A 20531-nucleotide genomic window follows, 5' to 3' on the forward strand; every position below is an offset into this window, starting at 1 on the left:
TAACCAGGACGAGACAGGACAACGGTCTGGGTAAGAGGCGGCTTCTCGTTCTTCCCCATTCCCTGGGCCCAGGCTTCACTGAGCCAGACCGGCCCTCCTTGGACAGAGACTGGCAACAGAGCCCAAGCTGCCTCGTAGCTCTCCCATAGGGGTATCTTTGCACGCTGGCCTCAATCATAGACCTTGGCAGAACGTTCCTCAGCTGGCATGGGACTGCTGTGCCCAGTGATGTGGAGGCCCTGCATGTTACAGGTGTAACCTAGCATGTCCTCTACTAGAGTGGCCTTGGTTTGAGACTTACAGCACATTTCATCCAGGAACATGGGGCACACCTGGGGTAAGGGATCCTGGAGTCAGAACTTCTACCCGCTCTTCCCTACCACCAGGCCAAGGTCAGTTTACGGCTAAGGAGTTGGTGGCCGTGACCCTCAGGCCTGGCAGACCTCACCTGGGCTGGGGTGACGGCTGATGGCATCTCACCGTCACTGTCGGATTCCTCGCTGCTGCTCTCTGAGTCCTCCATCTTCCTTTTCTGGGCCTGGGCAGCTGTAGGTCCTGTCTTCTTGGTGGCTCCCGGATGGGCTCCTTTTCCAGGGGACGCCTTGGCAGGGGCCGAGGCGGCTCTGACCTGAGAGGTTTTCCCCACAGGTTTTACCTGGAGAAGCAGTTAGGGGAAAGAGCTGGAGAGCCCGGGGAGATGCTGAGGCATACAAAGCTGTGCCTACAGACCCGGGCCGAAAATGCTGCCGTAACCCCAGCTCCGCCTGGGTACCTGGGCCGGGGCCTCTTCCTCGCTGTCAGACTCTTCACTGCTGCTCTCCGAGGCCTTCCCCGCTCCAGCCACCGGCCCCTTCTGTGCTTGGGTCGTCGCTGGGGACCCCGCTTTTGTTGTGGCTGCAACAGACCGCTGGCCCCTTGCAGAGAGAGCACTGTTCTGACCGGCACTCCCGGGTGCTTTTCCCTGAATCGAGAGGTGGCAATGGTATCGGAGGAGGAAGGGGACAGGCAGGTCCTTCCTGGTCAAGCTTCTACAGTGTGTGGCTATGGGTACCCTACTTGGGCAGAGTGTGATCAATGCTAGGTCACAGCTGGACCCCCTTTTAGACTTAGCCCAACTTGTTTCGTGGCTTGGGGTCCCAACTTGCCTTGGATAGGGTCTCCTGCTTTGCCGGAGCAACTACAGTGCTCACTTTTCCTGATGCAGACGCTGGCCCTTTGGCTGGAGACGCCTTAGTGGGAGGGGGGTTGGCTTTGGCCTGAGGAAGTTTCCCCAAGGGCTTGGCCTGGCAGGAAGGAAGGGAGTTAGTAAGGCTGAAGGGGACCTGCCACAGAGCAATAACAAAGAACACTGTGCAGAGACTCTTCCCAACTAACAGCAAGGCGGACTGCAGAAGTCCCTCAAGCCGGGCGGTGGTGGCGCACGCCTTTACTCCCAGCACTCAGGAGGCAGATCTCTGTGAGTCTGAGACCAGCCTGGTCTACAGAGTGAGTTCTAGGACAGCCAGGGCTACACAGTGAGACCTGTCTACAAAAAAACGAGACAAAGCCGGGCGGTGGTGGCGCACGCCTTTAATCCCAGCACTCCGGAGGCAGAGGCAGGCGGATCTCTGTGAGTTCGAGGCCAGTCTGGTCTACAGAGTGAGTTCCAGGAAAGGCGCAACACTACACAGAGAAACCCTGTCTCGAAAAACCAAAAAAAAAAAAAAAAAAAAAAAAAAAAAAAAAAAAAAAAAAAACCGAGACAAAACAAAACCACCGACAAAAGAGAAATCACTGAAGTTTCCTCGGCCTCACTTTCACCCTCTAGGAACGGAGTATATAATAAAACACCTGTGAGATTTCTGCAACAATTAAATAGGAGCTTGCGTGTCTAACAGAGTGCGCGTCACTAACAACCACTCAGACCCCACACTGTACAGCCAGGAGGTATAGTCCTACCCAGACAAAACTTTCGTAGGTTCCCTTTCAGCTAAGGCGCCGCGTCACTAAATTCTGCTTAATGGCAGCTGAGCGCTGTATAAAGCTGTAAACCTGTGTCTGTCTTCTCCCTGGAATGCAGAGGGAGCTGGAGCTCAAGCATCCGCCTCAGGCCATGAAGTAGGAACCGAGGAGGAAGCAACAGAACAAGACAGAAACGTTGCTTCGGGTTTTTTTCTCTTTCTTTCTTTTTTTAAACTTATATATGCTCCGGGAGTAGCTCAAGCTTAGGTTCTTTCTGTTTAGCCTCACATCCTTTTTCCTTTGAAAGGTTTTTTAGATGCAGAGGAGTGTCTGCCTGTGCATCCGTCTATGTATCACCTTCACGCCTGACGCCCGTGGACGTCAGAAGAGGGGTCCGATTCCCTGAATCTGAGCCAGTAAGACAGGTCCCTTGGCAGCAGGGGGGCAGGTGAGGTCCTACCTCTGCCCACAAGGGTGGATTTCTGACAGGACGGTAGCCAAGGCCCCAGGAATAGCACCATTCATCAGGCTGTACGGCTGGACCTGAATGCTGTGGGTTATTCTAAGGTGTGTTGCTTTTGTTTATGTTGCATTTGTTGAACTCTGTGAAGCTGTGTTACTGTGCCTGTCTAAAACACCTGAGGGTCTAATAAAGAACTGGCTGATCGCAAGACAGGAGAAAGGATAGGTGGGGCTGGCAGGTAGAAAGAATATATAGAAGGAGAAATCTGGGAGAAAAAGAGAAGTAGCCAGAGAAGGAGGAGGACTCCAGGGGCCAGTCACCCAGCTACACAGCCAGCCACGAAGTAAGAGTAAGATTTACAGAAGTAAGAGAATGGGAAAAGCCCGGAGGCAAAACTAGACAGGATAATTAAAGTTAAGGGAAGCTGGCAAGAAACAAGCCAAGCTAAGGCTGCGTATTCATAATTAATAAGCTCCATGTGTGATTTATATGGGAGCTGGGTGGTGGGTCCCCCCAAAGAGCAAAAGCAGACACCACCACCTGAACTCAGGTAACCCGCCCCTGGCCTCTGCCACCCACCCTGCTTGTGGCGCTACAAAAGTCAGCTCTCTGCTTCTGTACAGCTGCTTCTCTGCCTGAAGCTCCTCCCCTCTGCGTCACCAGGTGACTTTCAGTTCCTCACTGATAGGCCATTCCTCTTAAAATATCTGAGGTGCCACGCCTGGCTAGCCCTCCTGCAAAACACCCCCGCACGGCCCCACCTCATCCTGCTGGAATAGGGTGCGCAGTACCGCACCCTGTCCGGGTGGGACCTCCCTGAAGGCCAAAGCCACAGAACGCCTGCCCAGAAGGGCAGCGGGCAGCGTGCATGGGACACAGCCAGATCTGCAGGAACCTAGAGCCGGGGGCCCAGGAAACAGAGGGCAGGGGAACCTGAGGCCCGGTTGTGTCTGAGTCCCAGGATGCTGTGCTCCCGGGGCCAAGAGCAGCCTCAGGAGAGCCATCCTCAGTCCTGGTCCAGGCTGGCTCCTCCCTACCTCACCTGGGCTGGGGGGGTCTCATCCTCGTCCTCACTGCTGGATTCCTCCTCGCTGTCCCCCGAGGAGTCTTCCTGAGCTGTAGCCCTGACCTGGGCAACCGGAGGCCCTGTCCTCCCAGGGTGCACTGAGGCCGTCCCTTGTCCCGAAGCAGCTTTCCCTTGGAGGCCCTTCCCCACAGATGTCCCCTAGAAAGACAAGGGGGTGAAAGGGTTTCTCACAGGGGCCTGAGATGCCCCTTGGGGGAGAGCAGTGAGTGAGCCACCCGGGCAAATGCGGGCCTCACCTGTACCCTCGTGGCACCAGGAGCAGCTTTTGACTCACACTCACTAGAGGATGAGGTACTCACCAGCACAGGGGCGACTGTGGCCGAGGCGGGGGTGCCTTTCCTCGGGGAAGCCTTTGCCTGCTTTCCCAGAGCTGGTTTGGCCTGTGGAGAGAGCGCAGAGGAAGGCTGGAGAGGACGCCTTGATTCACAGGCCACATCTGTTCTGGGATGCAGCTCCTCCTGGCCTCCCTGCCAACCAGAACCCACATAACTCTTGAGAGGAGGTGTACCGGCCAGGCGCCCCCTCTCCTCCCCGGGCTCCCCACCTGAGCCGGAGCGGAAGCTGCTGGTGCTGCCTCCTCCTCGTCGCTGTCGGTGGACTCCTCACTGCTCTGGGAGTCGTCTTTGCGCCCTTCACTCTTGACCTGGGTGGCCACAGGCACCGCCTTCTGAGGGAGCGCAGCAGGGGGGGCCCTCCTCCCCACAGCCTTTGCCTGGAGGGAGACACACGGGATCAGTGGGGAGCCCCAGGAAGGGAACATGCAGGAACTGGAGACACAGGCAGGGACGCCTGGAGGGAAGGGTCTGGAGCCTGCGGCCACACGGGCTCCGGAGCTGAGGCCCTGCGAGGGCTCACCTTGGCCGGGGTCAGGGCCCTGTCGCTCTCAGACTCCTCACTGCTGCTCTCCGAGTCCTCTTCTGCCTTTCCCGTTTGGACCTTGAGAGCTGCTGACCCGGCCTTCCCAGGGCCTTTTCCTGAGGACCCCGGGCTCACAGCGGAAGCCGGTCTGGCCTGAGGGCTTTTCCCCAGAGGTTTCATCTGTGAGTGACAGAGGGTGAGATCAGGGGAAGGTGCCCTGGTTTTGAAGGGCGAGGATTGCAGCCAGAAGGCCTTTTCTAGGCAGGGCACGGGGCTCCTGGCCTCACCTGGGCAGGACTTGTGCTCAGGGGTGCAGCGGCTGGTGTCTTCCCCATGTCGATGCCGGACTCCTCACTGCTGCTGTCCGAGTCCTCCCGCTTCCCCGCCTGGGCCGCCACAGGCCCTGCCTTTCCAGGGGCGACTGGAGGAGCCCCTTTCTGGGGGGACCCTTTGGCAGGAGCTGAAGTACTCCTGACCTGAGGGTTCTTCCCGGAAATCTTCGCCTGGTGTGAGAAAGTGAGGAGTGAATCAGAAGGTGGGTAGGTGCAAAGCTCTGACAGACAGACAGACGGACAGACAGACAGACAGACAGACAGTCTTATCAGTAGGAAGGGATAGGCTGGATGTGTGCAAGGCTCTGACAGAGCAGGTGGGCTAGGACCCGCTGAGTGGACAGGTCCAGCGGCCTGCTGGGTCTAGGCTGTGATGTCCCAACCAGACTTCACCTGAGGGGTGGAGACATCAATTGGCTCCTCCTCCTCCTCCTCACTGTCAGAATCGTCCTCACTGCTGCTCTCTGTATCCTTCTCTGGCCTTCCTGCCTTGGCTTGGGCGGCTGTGGGCCCAGTCTTCTCTGGTGGTGCTGAGATGGGCCCTTTTCCAGAAATCTTGGCAGAAACCGAGGCAGCTCCGGCCTGAGGAACTTTTCCAGGGGCCTTCACCTGTGAAAGACAAAACCAATTCACTCTTCTAAGTTCCTCTGGTGACGCCATCAGGAAAAAGCCCAGAGGTTCCTGAGACACCAATTTCCCTTCTCACCTTCACTGGAGTCCTAGCTACCCTGGCCCTCTGATTCCTTGGCAATGACCAGCTCCATATCCTTTGAGCACCAGAGCCCTGACCCATTTCACCTGGCCACTACATCCTTAGCCCCCAGTGACACCAGGATGGACAGCCCCTGCACGTAAGTGGTTAAATCCTCAGCTGGAAAAGTCCGCTCTGTGGGTACAGGCACTGGCCTGAGTCTGGTCAGTTCATGAACAGCTGGCAGGGCTCAGGGCAGAGATAGGGTATGCAAAGGTAGCTGGTAAGGGACAGCCTGAACACAGGAAAGTACAGCTTCCCTGGGCTTCCTGTGACAGACCGCAACAGGACCCCAGAAAGCCTGTCCTCAGCCTCCCAGATCCAGTTCCCACATGGCCTCCTCTTCATCCACTCTCCCTATTCTTCTCAGCCAAAGGCTTGCCACTGCCTCTAGGGTGTGGCAGGGCGGCCACAGGCCTTGTCTTCTCATGAAGGTCTTGTCCACCCTGTCCCAAATTTCCTGGAAAGTAAGTGGCTCTGGACCTTCTAAGACCTTCTGTGAGGAGCAATGACTCCTCACAAGTTGCATTCAGCTTCTCTACAGATCTGAACCTGAGCAGGGTGGGTCTGTACACCTGTAACTCACCTCAGAGCCTCAACGCCCAACTATGTGCCCTGCCCCCTTCAACTTCAGGTCCTTGGCTATAGCTCTCCTCCTTCTGGGGCCTTCCCTGGCCACTTCACATCGTCAACCAGCTTGTCTTTAACGCTTTCACAATTGCACACATGCTGTCCCCCACTCCCAGTCCAGATGTGGACCGCCCTGTCTGGTTCCTCCTTGCTCTAAGTGTAAAGGCTTTCTAGACCTTTCTGCTCGTCTCAGGTTGGGTTCAGGGCCATGAGATTGCTAGCTGAACTACACTCCACGGGAAAGGCTCCCCCGAACGGGAACAGAAGAGAGTCTCTCTAGTGTTTGACTGCTCAGGGTCTGGTTTGGCTAGAAAAGCTGAGAGAAGAACTTCAAACCTCTCAAGACTCCCCAGGACACGTGTGGTGGTCTGAATGAGAATGGCCCCCATAGGCTCCCAAGTTTGAATACTCGGTCCCCTACTGATGGAATTGTTTGGAAGGATTAGAAGGTGGGGCCTTGTTCCAGGTGTGTCACTGGCTTTGAGGTTTCCCAGCTAGCTTGCTCTCTGCTTGTGGATCAGATCTAAGCTCCCAGCTGCTGCTGCAGCTCCATGCCTGGCTGCTGCCCTGCTCTCCCCCATGATGGTCATGGACTCTAACCCTCGGAACTGTAGGCACCCAGTTAAACTTTCTTTTACAAGCTGCCTTTGTGATGGTGTCTCATGATATAGTACACGACTGGAACCCCAGAATTTGGGAGGCTGAGGCAGTAAGAGCGTGAGTTAAGAGACCCAGAATGAAGAAAACTCTGGGTCTCTCTCTTCCCAGCAGGGCCAGCTATGCTGAGGACAGTCGTACTCTTGCCACTATGGAAACCAAGGCAAATATAATGTAATCACTGGAGTGTAGGACCTGCCCCCAGGAGTCAGCCATTCTCGCTGCAGTGTGGGCCCAAAGGGCCATTTCCACAGGCCTGAAGCCCCCACTCTTCTCCATGAACTCCAGAATGGGCCCTCTTTACACAGTGGCTTTGCCAGCATCGGCAGCCCTAGGCAGTGGGCCGAGGGACGGCCCTCCCTGGGCTCACCTGGCTGGGCATCCCAGCGGGGGGCTCGTCCTCCTCACTCTCGGAGTCCTCCTCACTGCTCTCGGATTCTTCTGTGTCTGCAGTCCTCCCTGGTGCGGCCGGCGTGCCTGCCTGGGGCCGGGGCGTCACACTCCCTAACTTGGTAGGGCCTGGGGCTGTTCTTGCCGGTGGCTCCTTGGCAGGGGCTGGGGCCACTTTGGCCGGGGCTGGTTTTACCGAAAGTTTCACCTAGAAGCAGGAGACAGAGGCAGCAGAGGAAAACCATTTCCCATTTGCTGTCAAGCTCCGTGGCAACAGGAACGAGAAGGGCGCCCTGAGGTTCATGTGTGAGTACTGGGTTCCCCACTGGTAGAACTGTTTGAGAAGGATGGGGTAGGCTTAGGTTTCCAAAGACTCGTGTTACTCCTGGTTTCCCTCTCAGCCTCCCGCTTTTGAGTCACGCCGCGAGCTCCCAGCTGTTCCTGCTGCCATGCCTTTGTGCCACCGTCGTGGACTCTGACCTTCTGGAACAGTAAGTCCAATTAAACTCTTAGAACTTGCCTTGGCGTCTCAGTCACTGTTCTATTGCTATGAAGAGACCCCATGACCAAGGCAACACTCGTAACAGAAAGCATTTCATTGGGGGCTGGCTTACAGTTTCAGAGTGAGGTAGTTTGGATGTAACTGGCCCCCATAAGCTCATAGGGAGTGGCACTATTAGGAGGTGTGGCTTTGTTGGAGTAGGTGTGGCCTTGTTGGGGGAAGTGTGTCACTGTGGAGGTGGGCTTTGAGGTCTCATACATGCTCAAGCCATGCCCAGTGTCTCAGACCACTTCCTGTTGCCTACAAGTCAAGGTGTAGGACACTCAGCTTCTTCTCCAGCACCATGTCTGCCTGCACGCCACCTTGTTGCACCGTGATGATAATGGACCAAACCTCTGAAACTGTAAGCCACCCCGATTAAATGTTTTTCCTTTATAAGAGTTGCTGTGGTCAGGATGTCTCTTCACAGCAGTAGAAATCCTAAGACATAACAGTTTAGTCCATTATCACCACAGCAGGGAGCATGGTACTAGAGAAGTAGTTGAGAGCTACATCCTAATCCACAGGCAGAGAAATGGAGTCTGGCATGGCTTTTTGAAACTTGAAACCTCAAAGCCCACCCCTAGTGGGTACAACTCCTCCAACAAGGCCACACCTCCTAATCCTTATAATCCTTTCAAACAGTTCCACTCTCTGGTGATCAAGCATTCGAATGTATGAGCCTATAGGGGCCATTCTCAGCAACAGAAAAGTAACCAATACAAGCCCCTTCCTAGGAATGGCTCAGTTGCCTTTAGCCTACTGGCTATGGGTGGGTTAGGACTTCTGTTGGTCTTTTCTGTGTTGAACACACAGATTGCAAGCCCAGCGCCACTTTGAGATCTTTGGCAGCAGTTAACTCTGCAGCTCACACACGATTGAGCCTGTATGATAATGAGTATTCAGAGATGGGTAATGCCTGGGGGGTGCTCACCAACCAAAGACAGAGTGCCTGTGTGGCCTGGGCAGGCATCTCCATGACGGGTAAGGTGACCTGTTGACGTCCCATGCAACCTAAGTCAGAAGCTCATTTTCTAGTAAAAGGGGGACCTGTAGGACCCTGGCCCCCATTTTGGGTAACTGTTGCCTTGCTTGCTGACCTTGACCTTGATATCTTCCCTATGCTAATTCCCTGCTGGTTTCCACCCTCCTGAATGCTTAAGGGAAGTTCCTTGTCTGTGTATCCTGCATAATGGGCGTTAACAGCTTAGATGCAAGATTGTAAAACATCTTTAGAACAAGCCCCTTCCTAAAAGCACACGCTCTCCTATCTCCCAGAGGTAGGCAGAGTCTTACTCCCTTTTTCCAAAAAGGCACAGATTGTTCAAGGGCAGCACAAAGGCTTATAGGACCCCTGGCTACCTTTCAGGCAGAACTCAGCCACCATGCCCATTGACACACAACAGGGTCCATCCTGAGGGGACCCTCAAACTAAAAAGCATCTGCCTGTGGCAGCTATCCAGGGAGAGGCGCCTGGTATCTGCACTGGCATGAGCTTCTTCCTGGGAATTCCTCAGTGTCCCAAAATACTGACAGCCTAAGGTAGCGGGCAGGTCAGTCAGCCCCTGCTCTACTTCTGCGCCCAGGCCCCACACGACCCTTCAGTATCCCGTTCTTCCCAAACGGCTCACTGCTGCCAGAGATCCACACTGGTTTCTGGTCCAATGTGCTATACTCAGGTGCTAGACTTCCAGGAGCAAGGCCTGGAGTGAGGGGATCCAGAGGTGTCCTTATGATACTCAGGGCCCGACAGCAAGAGAGAAGGTAAGGAGCGGCCTGTGGCCACATCTTGGATAGATGAGGATGGCTCAGCCTTCCCAGGGTCACTGCGTTTGGTGGGGCAGCACCCTAGGCACTGTGTCAATCTATCCCTGGCTCCTGCAGGTCCTCCATCTAAACTGTCCAACCATTTGACATTATGATACAACACTGTCATTTACAAAGTTCATGCCCAGGATCCAACAACCGAAATAAAAATACCCTCATGTTTTATATAAGATGATGGCTTTGTATCAGGCTGCAGGTTGGCTACACCTACTAACAGGATTTCTAAATGGGACACCTTGTCATGGTTATGTCAACCCTCCAGTGGTCCTCACTACCTCAGTTTTGTGTCTGAAACCCTGTGACAGCCCCTCAGTGACCCTACAGATAACCCCTAACACCTACACTGGCCTGCTAGCTCAGACAGAGGACCGAGGCTCTGCCTTGTCTAACTTCCTCTCATGCCACATTCCCCTCACACAAGAAACTGCAGCTCCACGTGCTTCAGACACACAAGCCCCCTCCACTTGTCTCTGTTGGTGCTGTGACTTCTGCCACATCTGCTCACCGGGTGTCAGGCTGACTGACCCCTATGGCTTCCTGTTTTCCTTCCCCACGAAGGTAGGAAGTCTGCCTACCTAGCTCACTTTGTAGACTCAAGTTCTGGTGTTAAGTATTCAAAATTCAGAGACGGCCGGGCGGTGGTGGCGCACGCCTTTAATCCCAGCACTCAGGAGGCAGAGCCAGGCGGATCTCTGTGAGTTCGAGGCCAGCCTGGGCTACCAAGTGAGCTCCAGGAAAGGCGCAAAGCTACACAAAGAAACCCTGTCTCGAAGAAAAAAAAAAAAAAAAAATTCAGAGACGAGGCTGCAGACCAAGGGTCCTGTCCAATTCTAGCCCAGCACCTACGTTCTCCATTAGGCTCAGAGTCCTCTCAGCAGCCTTACCCTTGACCCCAGCAGTTACATTCTTGATCCTATGTCTTCCTCTCCCAGCATTCCATGCCTACCATCCAGGAGGGTGTCTCCCTCTCATCACACTGGACCCTGATGCTCAGCACATCCTGAGCAGAACCATGTTCTTCATCCCACAACTGCTCAGCCTCGGCTGTAACCTTTCCAGCTGCTGACATGACTGCTGAGCGGATAACTGGGATCCGGAACACCAGCAAGGCTTCTGGGAGGGTCAGAGGCTGGAAGGCAGCATGCATGCCTGGGGATGGGTGCCGATTACCTCTACATCTGTCTCATCACTTGAGCTGGAGGTATCGTCACTGGAACTGCTGGCTTGGCCCGCTGACAACATTCCTAAGGATGGACACAGGGGACTGAGTACCCTTTCCACATTCACCTCCCTTCCCAGAACCCCCATGCCAGCTGCTAGTCAAATCTAGGTGCCAAGCACTTTCTCACCTGTACAGGGTCAGCTATCTGCCCTGACCCAAAGCCCCCCAGCTGGGGTGGGGACCCTCGTTACCCATTTTTTCATCGCTCTTGAGGCCTTGGTAAGGCTAGCAGCACCCGATGGTTAAGTTACTCTTTGCTAACACACTGGCGCACGGGGGACAGACTGGGCACATACCTAGTCTGCCTAAGAAATGCAAACAGACATATGCCTTTCCATTTAGTTTCTAAGTGGCCACAGTGATCCCTGTAACCCACCCGAGAGAGAAGGCAGGAAATGCCACCCTCTGAAAAGCCCGTCTTGTCTGAGGAGCTGACCTAGGAGGTCAGGAATGGGGGAAATGCTTGTCGGTGCAGGACCCTGACTGTCACAGAGACAAACCTGCACTCAGAATGTCCCAAACAGCACACCAGTGCTTAGGCCTGCCTCCTTATCCCAGGCTCTGGGGGCCTCTCACCAGGCTTGGCAGTGGCACCGAGGGCTTGGACACTGCCCTCCTCCTCAGTTTCTGAGGCCAAGACCGTGTTTGCCGAGGGCTCTGCTGACTTCTTGGGTGACTTCCCCGAGAGCAGGTGGACCACTGCCTTTCCCGATGCAGGAGGCAACACAGAGTTGACCATCTTGTTGACTGTCTTGGTCTTTGCCTACAGAGTACGAGAGGGATGAGCATCTGTCATGACAGAACACATGAGAAACAGAGCCCCCCCCCCCACATGCGGGCCCAACATGGACACTCCCCACCTCCTTCCCTAGCCTAAGGGCAGGCAGCTCTGGCCTGTAACAGTCACGTGATTTGTCACCCGTCTTTATAGTGGATGAAGACGCCTTTCTCGGGCGTTAAGTGCATTACCATTCCTGGGTCACAGTAGCTCCTGCTCTGCATTAAGCAGTGATATCATTATTTCATCATTACTTTTACAGATTATTGCTATGTTCTGGTTTCAGTGGCATAATCATTTCTGTAACTGCAACAATGTTTACAGATTATCGACAAATGACATTTTCTCAGTACTTTCTGCTTTAGAAAAATGTGTAGAGTGCATCAACACAGAAATCTTATTTATGATGGTACTCCGCTGCTCAGCAGAGCCCACAACACACCAGGTACTGGAGAAGAGCTACTCAGTGACCAGGTGAGTGTAGCAGGGGAGGAAGGAAACGCCCATGTGCCATGTGGCTCGAGGTAACGAGGATCACTTCTAGCTCACAGAAGAGGCACCCGAGGCCCAGACAGGTGAAGACACAGACTGAGCCTTACCACCCTATCCCGACACTGGAGACGACGCTCTACTGGATGTAACTCCCACAGGGAACAAATGACTCCGAAGTAACTCACCTGGGCCTTTTCCTTCATGCTTGGCGGCAAAGCTGCAGCCATGGCGGAGGAATTGACAGATGTCAGTCTCGGGGCTGGAAGACACAAACACCGTGAGCAAGGCGGCCTCTTCTCATCTGAGGAAGATGGGCAGAGTTCACCCCAACTCACAGTCCTACTGGTACTGGCCGCTTAGGGTTAGTATGAGGACCTGAGGCCTAGCCCAGAACCATGAGGAAGAGCTCTGTGATGCATCAGCTTGCTTACCCTGTCGGCATCCCTGAGGGACTCCCAGCTGCTCCATGGCATGAGACTCGGAGGCCCCCAGGGAAAGGACGGGCTTACATTCCTACCACCGACTACCACAAAACATGCCTGACTCTGGCCAGCGCTCTTTGCACAGGGTGCCAACCCTCTGTCCTGATAATCCTGGCAGGCAGGGCAGTGATCAGGCGGCCAGCCCCAGGTGACAGAGAAAGCTCTGTGGAAGGTAAGCGGTTTCCTGGTGGAAATGGTGCTGACCCAGGAGCTGGGCCTGGTTGGAGATATTGAGATACAGACTATGGATGGTTTTAGGGAACGGTCACCTTAGATCTCAAGTACAGGGGATGTTATCATTAATGGGACAATTGTTGAAACGGACAGCACGACTGAATTATTTCCTGGCACTTCAACGCTCCTTTTTCTGCACCCAAGTACACAAAACACACATAGCTCTGGCCTTTATTGTGACTTCCTATCAACTTGTAGCCAATCTTAGTCACATACCGCCCCATTTTCCCCTTCCACATCACACATTATTTTGAAGAAAATGCTTGACATCCTGTCATGTGACCCACAAATACTTCAAAGAGGACTCTCAAGCCAGATGTGGTGGCACATGCCTATCATGCTAGTACTCAGAAAGCCGAGGCAGGATGTTCCTCAGTTTGAGGCCAGTCTGGACTACATAGCAAGACCTTGTCTCAAGAAGAACTAAGGAAAAACAACAAAAACCCAAACCAAAAAACAAAAACCCAAAATGTAAGAAGTCAATTACAAGTCCATCACCATAGTTCTAAAAATTGATTACTGGCTAAAGAGACTGCAGACCGGGGTGGGGGGTGGCACATATGGGAGGAGACCTACTACTGTTGTTTTGATGTCAAATTGCCCGAGAGAGAGAGAGAGAGAGAGAGAGAGAGAGAGAGAGAGAGAGAGAGAGAGAGAGAGAGTGTGTGTGTGTGTGTGTGTGTGTGTGTGTGTGTGTGTGTTCACCTTTCTACACTGGGCAGCAATGCAGAGACCCACAACCTGTCAAAGCTGAGAGTAAGTGCCGACTGAGCTCTCAGCCCTAAACGGGACACAGATCAAGCCTCCAGGGCTCAGGGAACACTACAGAAGAGCAGGTAGAAAGGATGCAAGAGCTGGTGAAGTGCTGTCATATGGACATGACAAGGTCGTTCTCATGACCTCGCTGTAGCTAGAGTTAACTACACAAGACTGGCCAACATTCGAGCAGGCGGCACTAACTGGACCCAGTGGATTGATCACAACAAAATAAACACGAAAAAGAGGATATTAAGGTGGGAGGGCATATTGGGGGCGTCCTGGGGGAGCAGGGTATGGGTATGATCGTCAACAAATATTGTACACGTGTATGAAATTGTCAGAGAATAAATGAAAGATATTGTTTAAGAATTGATTACTACCAAATACCCAGTCAGTACAAACATTTGCCATTTCTGTTTGAAGCAGGATTCTGTCCACATGCACATAGGGACACCTGCTTGACTGGAAGAAACAGGGCAGGCTTGTAGGCTGCCCGCCAAGGGGCATGCATGGGCAGGACGTGATGGGGACAAGGACAGGAAACCCTGTATTTTTCTTCCGTATGCTTCTTACATACAAACTGGACCTGCTTTGCATGTATCATTTAAGATCAAGATATAAAATATATATCCAGTATCCTCTCAAACATCTGGCACACACAAGTAAAATAAATTAAACACAAGACTGCAGAATTGGAGGTGTGTCACTGGGGCTGTGCTTTAAGGTTTCAAAAGCCCACACTGGCTCTTTGCCTGCAGACCAGGATGTAAAGCTCTCAAGTACTGCTTCAATGCCATGCCTGCCTGCCTGCAACCATGACGATCATGGACTAACCCTCTGAAATTGTAAACAAGTCCCCAGTTAAGTGCTTTTTTTTTTTTTTTTTTTTTTAAATATATAAACTGCCTTGCTCATGGTGTCTCTTCATAGCAATAGAACAGTAACTAAAACAACCAGCAACTCTTGAAGCAGCCCTAAGGCCACTCATAAGAGGGACCGTCAAGACCTTCTGAAGTGGTCCCAACACTTGCACAAATGTGGTCTCCTTCCCATCTTTAGCAGTAGCATTGAAAACAGCTCTGGGGGGTGAACTGAACAGCTATGTGGACCTTTTTTTTTTTCTTTTTTGAGACAGGGTTGTAGTCCTTGCTGGACTGGAATTTACTATGCAGACCAGGCTGGCCTCAAACTCACAGAGATTCATTTGTCTCTGTGCTGTGATTAAATGTGTGTACCACTGTTGCACGAATCCTAATTGGTCTTATAATAAAAACCCGGAGACAGATATCAGGGTAAATGCTGAAAGAACAGAGGAAACAAGCCACAGCCACTTCTCACCTGGCCAACTCCTCAGCTAAAAGGGGAAGATCTTGTCCCTATGAATCCTCAGACTGAATGCCCATGAGCCCTCAGCCAAAAGGGCACCGAACTCCTGTCTCCTCCAGCCTTATATTTCTTTCTCTGCCCAGCCATATCACTTCCTGTTTCAACCTTCCTAGAGCTGGGATTAAAGGCATATGACTCCCAAGTACTGGGATTAAAGGTGTGTGCCACCACTGACTGGCTTTGTTTCTCTTTTAGACTAGATTAATCTCATGTAGTCCAGGGCGGCTTTGAACTCACAGAGATCCAGATAGGTCTCTGCCTCCTGAGTGCTAGGATTAAAGGTGTGTGACACTATTGTCTGACCTCTATGTCTAATCTAGTGGCCGGCTCTGTCTTCTGATCTTCAGGCAAATGTTGTTAGAGTACTAACAAAGTATCACCACACACTACCACATCTAGCCTTCTGGGATCTTATGATTCTCCTTTGGATCCTCAGAATTTGGGGTCACAACATCTGCCACAAAGGAAGGGCTCCCTGGAACTTTCTAACTTCCCTCTGAAAAGCCCCATTTTTTTCTGGGCTTACACTAAAGAATGATTCAGAGGGGAACACTGTTGTGGAGCAGACTGGCACTCCACAGTTGTCCCAGGGGCAGGCCCCAACCCCACACAACACCTGGCAGGAAGGGTTCTTACTGGCTTTGGCAGTTTTGGGTTCTGCCTCCTCTTCTTCCTCCTCCGAGCTCTCTGAGCTGCTAACGGGGTCTGACACCCGGAACTTCTTGGCCTGCAGGGCCACATCATCTTTTGCCTTCTGCTTCTGGCCAAGCTCCGAGGTCCTGCAGGACAGAGAAGACAGGACATATCCATGAGATTTGGGACTCAAATCTACTCCTCATCTACTCATCTACTCCTTCAAAGAGTTTAGCGACATCAGCACAGTGTGGAATTGTCTGTGCACTGTATCCTCACCCACTTCCTAAAGTACTGCTGTTCTCAGTGTCACAGGCAGCCAACAACCACCAGGTACCTGGCGACAGCCCATGGGGCACCGTACAGAACCATCCGGGTTCTTCTCACCCTAGAACTGTGTCCTTCTCTTGTGCTGGGGTCCTTGATCTTCCCTTCCTGAACCTGAGTGTGGTGCAAAGTGTCTCTGCTAACTAACACCCCTCCCCCACAGCACTCTGCGCTGCCATCCAGTTTCATTTCCTTCTCGGTCTTCTGCAGACTGCTTTCTGGATGAGTCCCCCACGTTGTACGAACGGGCCCCAGAGAGGAGGACGGCAACTCACTACCGTCCCCCAGTGCCTGGTGTATACCTGGAGAAAGGATCCATTATGGAACTGGCCTGGGTCAAGGAAGAAGCAGGGAGGGTTGGCCAGAGTGTGTGTGTGTGTGTATATGTGTGAGTGAACTCTGACCTCCCCATCCCCCCTGCAGGAAGCCACTGTCCAAGCCCCCTTCTTCCCAGCTGGGTTTGACACTGCTCTGTCAGTCTGGGATGTGCTGCCAAGGTCCCTTCTTCCTAGGAGGCCACTTGTCAGGAAGCTGCTTTTATTACATGTATCAGTTTGTTCCACCCGTCTCCTCCCAAGAGAATGTGAGTTTCACAAGAATAGAGAGATTTTCCCATCTTCTTTCTCATTCTCCGATTTATCAAGAATGGTATCTGAGGAGAGTACCGGGCAGGGTTTCCACTGGCCAGTTCTAGGATTTCATTAAACAGACCACCTTCTCTGAGCTTCACAAGGCAATGAGGTAACAATGTTCACTTCGCAGATGAAGATGCTCTAGGCGCTCACAGAAGTTGCTCAAGGTCATTCAGCTAATGTCTGGGCTTGACTTCACAGGTAATCACCGGTCCAGGCTGGCTCTGGCCAGTGAGATCTTTGGTCCACTCTGTGCCCCTCACCCACAGAGGGAGCCAGAGGCAGGAAATAGTGTGTGGCGCGGCTCAGGGAAGGAAGTACCGTAATAGCCTCTGCACACCTGGGCAAGGCGGGGAGGACAAGGACGAGTGCCCCGTGCTCACCAAGCGGCAGAGGAGTGTTGAGTATGGACGGGAGGGGGACCTTCGCTCTCCCCCAGAGCCTGGCATCCCCTGCCTTCAGAGCTGTCATGAGGGAGCGTTCACTACCAGCCTCACTTTCCACACACTCAGTAAGTGCTCATGTCCGGTGCCAGACACCCGCCTTCACTTGCCCTTACCACCACTATGGCCACCTTTGCCTCCTGCCTGCCTCCCTGATTACAATGTGAGTGACCAGAAAGAAGAAACCGGCTGGACGGTGGTGGCCCACACCTGTAACCCCAGCGCCTGGGAGGCAGAGGCGGGTGGATCTCTGAGTTTGAGGCCAGGGATACAAAGGAAACTCTGTTTCAAAAAAACCAGAAAGTCAAAACAAACAAAAAGAAAACAAAACAAACAAACAAAAAGAAACCAGCTGTCTCAATTCTTTTGTTTGTTTGTTTGTTTTTCTATGTCAGGATCCCACTATGTAGACCAGGCTAGCCTTGAACCCTCTGCCTCCCAATGCTGAGATTAAAGAAGGCCTGAGCCACCACAAGCTTTTATTCTTAAGAGCTCCAGCTTCCCCTGGGCATGGTTCAGCATGCCTTTAGTCCCAGAACTGGAGGCCAGCCTGGTCTCATAGTGAGATCCTGTCTCAAAAACAAAATAAAACAAATATAGAAAAGAAAGAAAAGAGGTGAGCTCCAGCTCAGAATGCCTCCCCTGTGACAAACTACACACAAAGAAATCCCCATACATGTGAGGTAACCCAACTTCTGAAGGTGGTAAGTGTGTCCACAGTGGGCTATCAGGTCCCGTCTTAGGCCACGTGAGTACACTGGCTTGTTGCAAAGATGATTAGTTAGGGAGAAACCTGCTCCATCCCTTCCCTTCCACCAGACTTACTGTTGCCAGTGTGTATAGATGTCCAGAAGGGTGATAGGCTGAGTCAGGAAACTCTTCTGTAGAGAAACAATAAAGAGCTTCAATAAGCACCCAACCCAATAGGTCTGTACCCTCCCTGGGCCTGCAACAGGTACCTCAAAAATGGTCTGTTTGCTCTTAGATATCTACTTGGCGTTACCAGCACCATTCAAAAGCTTCCAGAGTCAAGAAGGGCAATCAGTTCCAGCTACAAATCTTTCAATATGATACAAGGGTAAGAGGGACTTTTGAGAGCTGGGCATGTGAACAGTCCAAACTAGCATTACCCGACATCCCTGGCACAGATCGGGGATGGAAGCCAGATGGCAGAGCCTTCCCTACCTAACCTCGTAGATGGTTTTCAAAGGCTTGGCTAGTCAATCTCCCCCAAACACAAGACAGTCCAAATCCTGAAGGCTTCCAGGTGACATACTGGAGCCTACTGGATGTCTAGAAAGAGACTAAGCCCAAATAGTGCAAGGGTCTTTTTTCCCCCTGAGACAGGGTTTCTCTGTGTAGCTTTGGTGCCTGTCATGGAACTCATTCTGTAGACCAGGTTGGCTTCGAACTCACAGAGATCCACCTGCCTCTGCCTGCTGAGTGCTGGGATCAAAGGGGAGCGCCACCACTGCCTGGTGGGTGCAAAGGTCTTAGTTAAAACAGAGGAAAACAGATAACAGGCCTAGGCTGAGAACACACTGTGTGAACGTGGAGAGCAAACAGCCAAAGTGATCCAATGGGAGTCAAAAGAGCCACATGCAGAGGAAAAAAAAAAAAAAACATGGCAGCATCCTTTGCCATTCTTGTTACCAACTCTTCATTTCCTTCTAGTCTACTCCAATGTCATCCTCTCCATAAGACTTCTCTGACCACCTTAGTTGTAACTGGAGCCTGACATCCCATAGCCTCCCTGTGGCCAGCAGCTGCCACAATCCAGCTAGGCTAATCCACAAGCTTATTTTTATGTGTCTGCTCTGTAAGAGCAGGACACTCTTGCTTGGGCACACAAACTATGACCATGGATGGGCACTATGTCGTCACTCGCCCTATCTGTTAAGTTATATAATTGGAGTTACGAATGGGAAGGGAACCAAGGTCCAGAAAAGCCAGAGATAACATCTCAGGGCCCAGCAACCTTCTTCAGTTTTGAGTTAGTTTGTTTTTGAGACAGGGTCTCATAATGTAGCCCCTGGCTGGCCTTGAACACACTATGCAGACCAGGTTAGCAGTGAGTTCACAACAGATCTACCCACCTCCACCTCTAGAGTGCTGGGATTAAAGGCACGGACCACCACACCCAGTGGGCCCTGCAGTTTTCACTGTACCCGAAGTGGTAGTGACTAACCAGGTCAATATCCATCTCATCACTGATTACCACTGTTCTTCTGGGAATCACCCATCACGGATCATTCCAACCTGTCTGCTTTGCCTCCATCTCTCTGGGAGACTCTCCAGTCGTGTATTTCAAACTCCAGGCACAGCAAACTTTCTGGAAACTAGGACACTTGGAAGCTCCACTCCAACCTCAGGGCATCAGCGCCTCTAACTACCTTGAGCCCTCAAATCAACTACATCCTCAGGGAAGCATGTCCCTGGATATTCCCCACCCAGATTCGGCCACCCATGTTTTAGTATCTCAAATCTCCCATTCTACAGCTTAATACAATGCTAACCATACAGTCACTTTTGTGATTCTTTTGCACCCTCTACTTGGCTGTGAGACTGGGTAGAGGGGTCTGAGACTGGCGCTCCCCATATCATCATTTGCACCTCAGGGCCAAATTAAAAGTTGCCAAGTGAAAGAACTTTGAAATTCCTGCACCACGAGTTCGAGTCTTGTCATAACCAAAGACAGTCAAGGGCCCGCACGCCTTCGTTCGGCGTTCGCAACAAGAGTGGTGACAATCCACCCCAAGACCAGCCGCTAGCTGGGTGCCCTAGGAAAACTGCACAGAGCCACGTGGCCTGAGACTAGGGAAACTTAAACCTGCGGCTACCGGGAAACCGGGGCGGGAATTACGAAGCTGCATGCCTCGGATCAGAGGTTCCGGCCCGCCCACTGCACCGAGGAGGAAACTGAGCCCCGGGAGGTGGCTGGAAGTCGCAGGGGGTAGGGCAGAGCTCAATGCTCCTCCTGCACCCCCTGGCCCGCATCTCAGACCGGCTCTAGCCGGGTCTCCTGGGAGGGGCGCGGGCTACTGCTCTCTAGGACTTGCACTCGGCCCTCCGACGCTTACCTGGCCGCTCTGCTCCTTCACTTCCCGCGCCGCGCGGACGTAGCCGGCCTGCAGCAGATGATGGTAGATGAGGGGAAGCAGCTCCCGCCGCTTCCTGGCCTCGGCCATGCCAGAGATCCGGCCAGCCTATTCACGTGCACGCCCCCTCGCCCCCCGCCAGCCTCTTCCCTCGCGCCCTAGGACCTCATGTTCCTCACTTCCGGCCCTGCGTCACTCAGCCGAGCGGCGCGCTGGGAAGTGTAGTCTTGTAGCTGGAGTGGGCCAATCTGTCCGAGAGGGCGGGGCCACGGAGGCTAATCAGCTCTGCCATTGGCTGGGAGGCGTGGCCTGATTGGAACCTGCCCTCGGGACGGCCATGAAACCTTCATCTTAATTTTGGTTTACTCCTTTTAAGGGGTTTACTGTCCTGGCCTTAATGATAGCTGCGGCGTCTTTAGTCATCTTCGAACTTCCCGATCACTGGCCCCAGCTTCCAATTACTCATTCATTTCACACCGTGTTTAGGACCCGTGAACCAGGCATCAGTTGTCATTAGTGTGTTGAATCGCTAAATAAATCCTTACCTGAGCCCCATACGCTAACACCC

At 52.8% G+C, this 20531-nt stretch overlaps 1 protein-coding gene across 2 annotated transcripts in view; it reads right to left on the reverse strand.

The window, feature by feature from the left end:
* The window catches only part of Tcof1 (treacle ribosome biogenesis factor 1), a 34930-nt gene extending 14769 nt beyond the window's left edge, over positions 1–20161 (reverse strand). For both annotated transcript variants that reach the window (XM_076555323.1, XM_042263831.2), the window contains exons 1-16: positions 19946–20161; positions 17691–17746; positions 15467–15609; positions 12155–12228; positions 11276–11462; positions 10648–10721; positions 7090–7317; positions 5075–5290; positions 4637–4852; positions 4347–4529; positions 4036–4203; positions 3791–3871; positions 3447–3629; positions 1146–1283; positions 773–961; positions 449–655 (exon numbers count right to left, since the gene is read on the reverse strand). In XM_076555323.1, the coding sequence (XP_076411438.1) occupies positions 449–655; positions 773–961; positions 1146–1283; positions 3447–3629; positions 3791–3871; positions 4036–4203; positions 4347–4529; positions 4637–4852; positions 5075–5290; positions 7090–7317; positions 10648–10721; positions 11276–11462; positions 12155–12228; positions 15467–15609; positions 17691–17746; positions 19946–20053 (2451 nt within the window). In that variant the 5' untranslated portion in view covers positions 20054–20161. The remainder of the gene's footprint in view (positions 1–448; positions 656–772; positions 962–1145; positions 1284–3446; positions 3630–3790; positions 3872–4035; positions 4204–4346; positions 4530–4636; positions 4853–5074; positions 5291–7089; positions 7318–10647; positions 10722–11275; positions 11463–12154; positions 12229–15466; positions 15610–17690; positions 17747–19945) is intronic.
* Between the last annotated feature and the right edge of the window lie 370 nt (positions 20162–20531).

This window comes from Peromyscus maniculatus, chromosome 19, assembly GCF_049852395.1.
Source record: "Peromyscus maniculatus bairdii isolate BWxNUB_F1_BW_parent chromosome 19, HU_Pman_BW_mat_3.1, whole genome shotgun sequence".
NCBI lineage: Eukaryota > Metazoa > Chordata > Mammalia > Rodentia > Cricetidae > Peromyscus > Peromyscus maniculatus.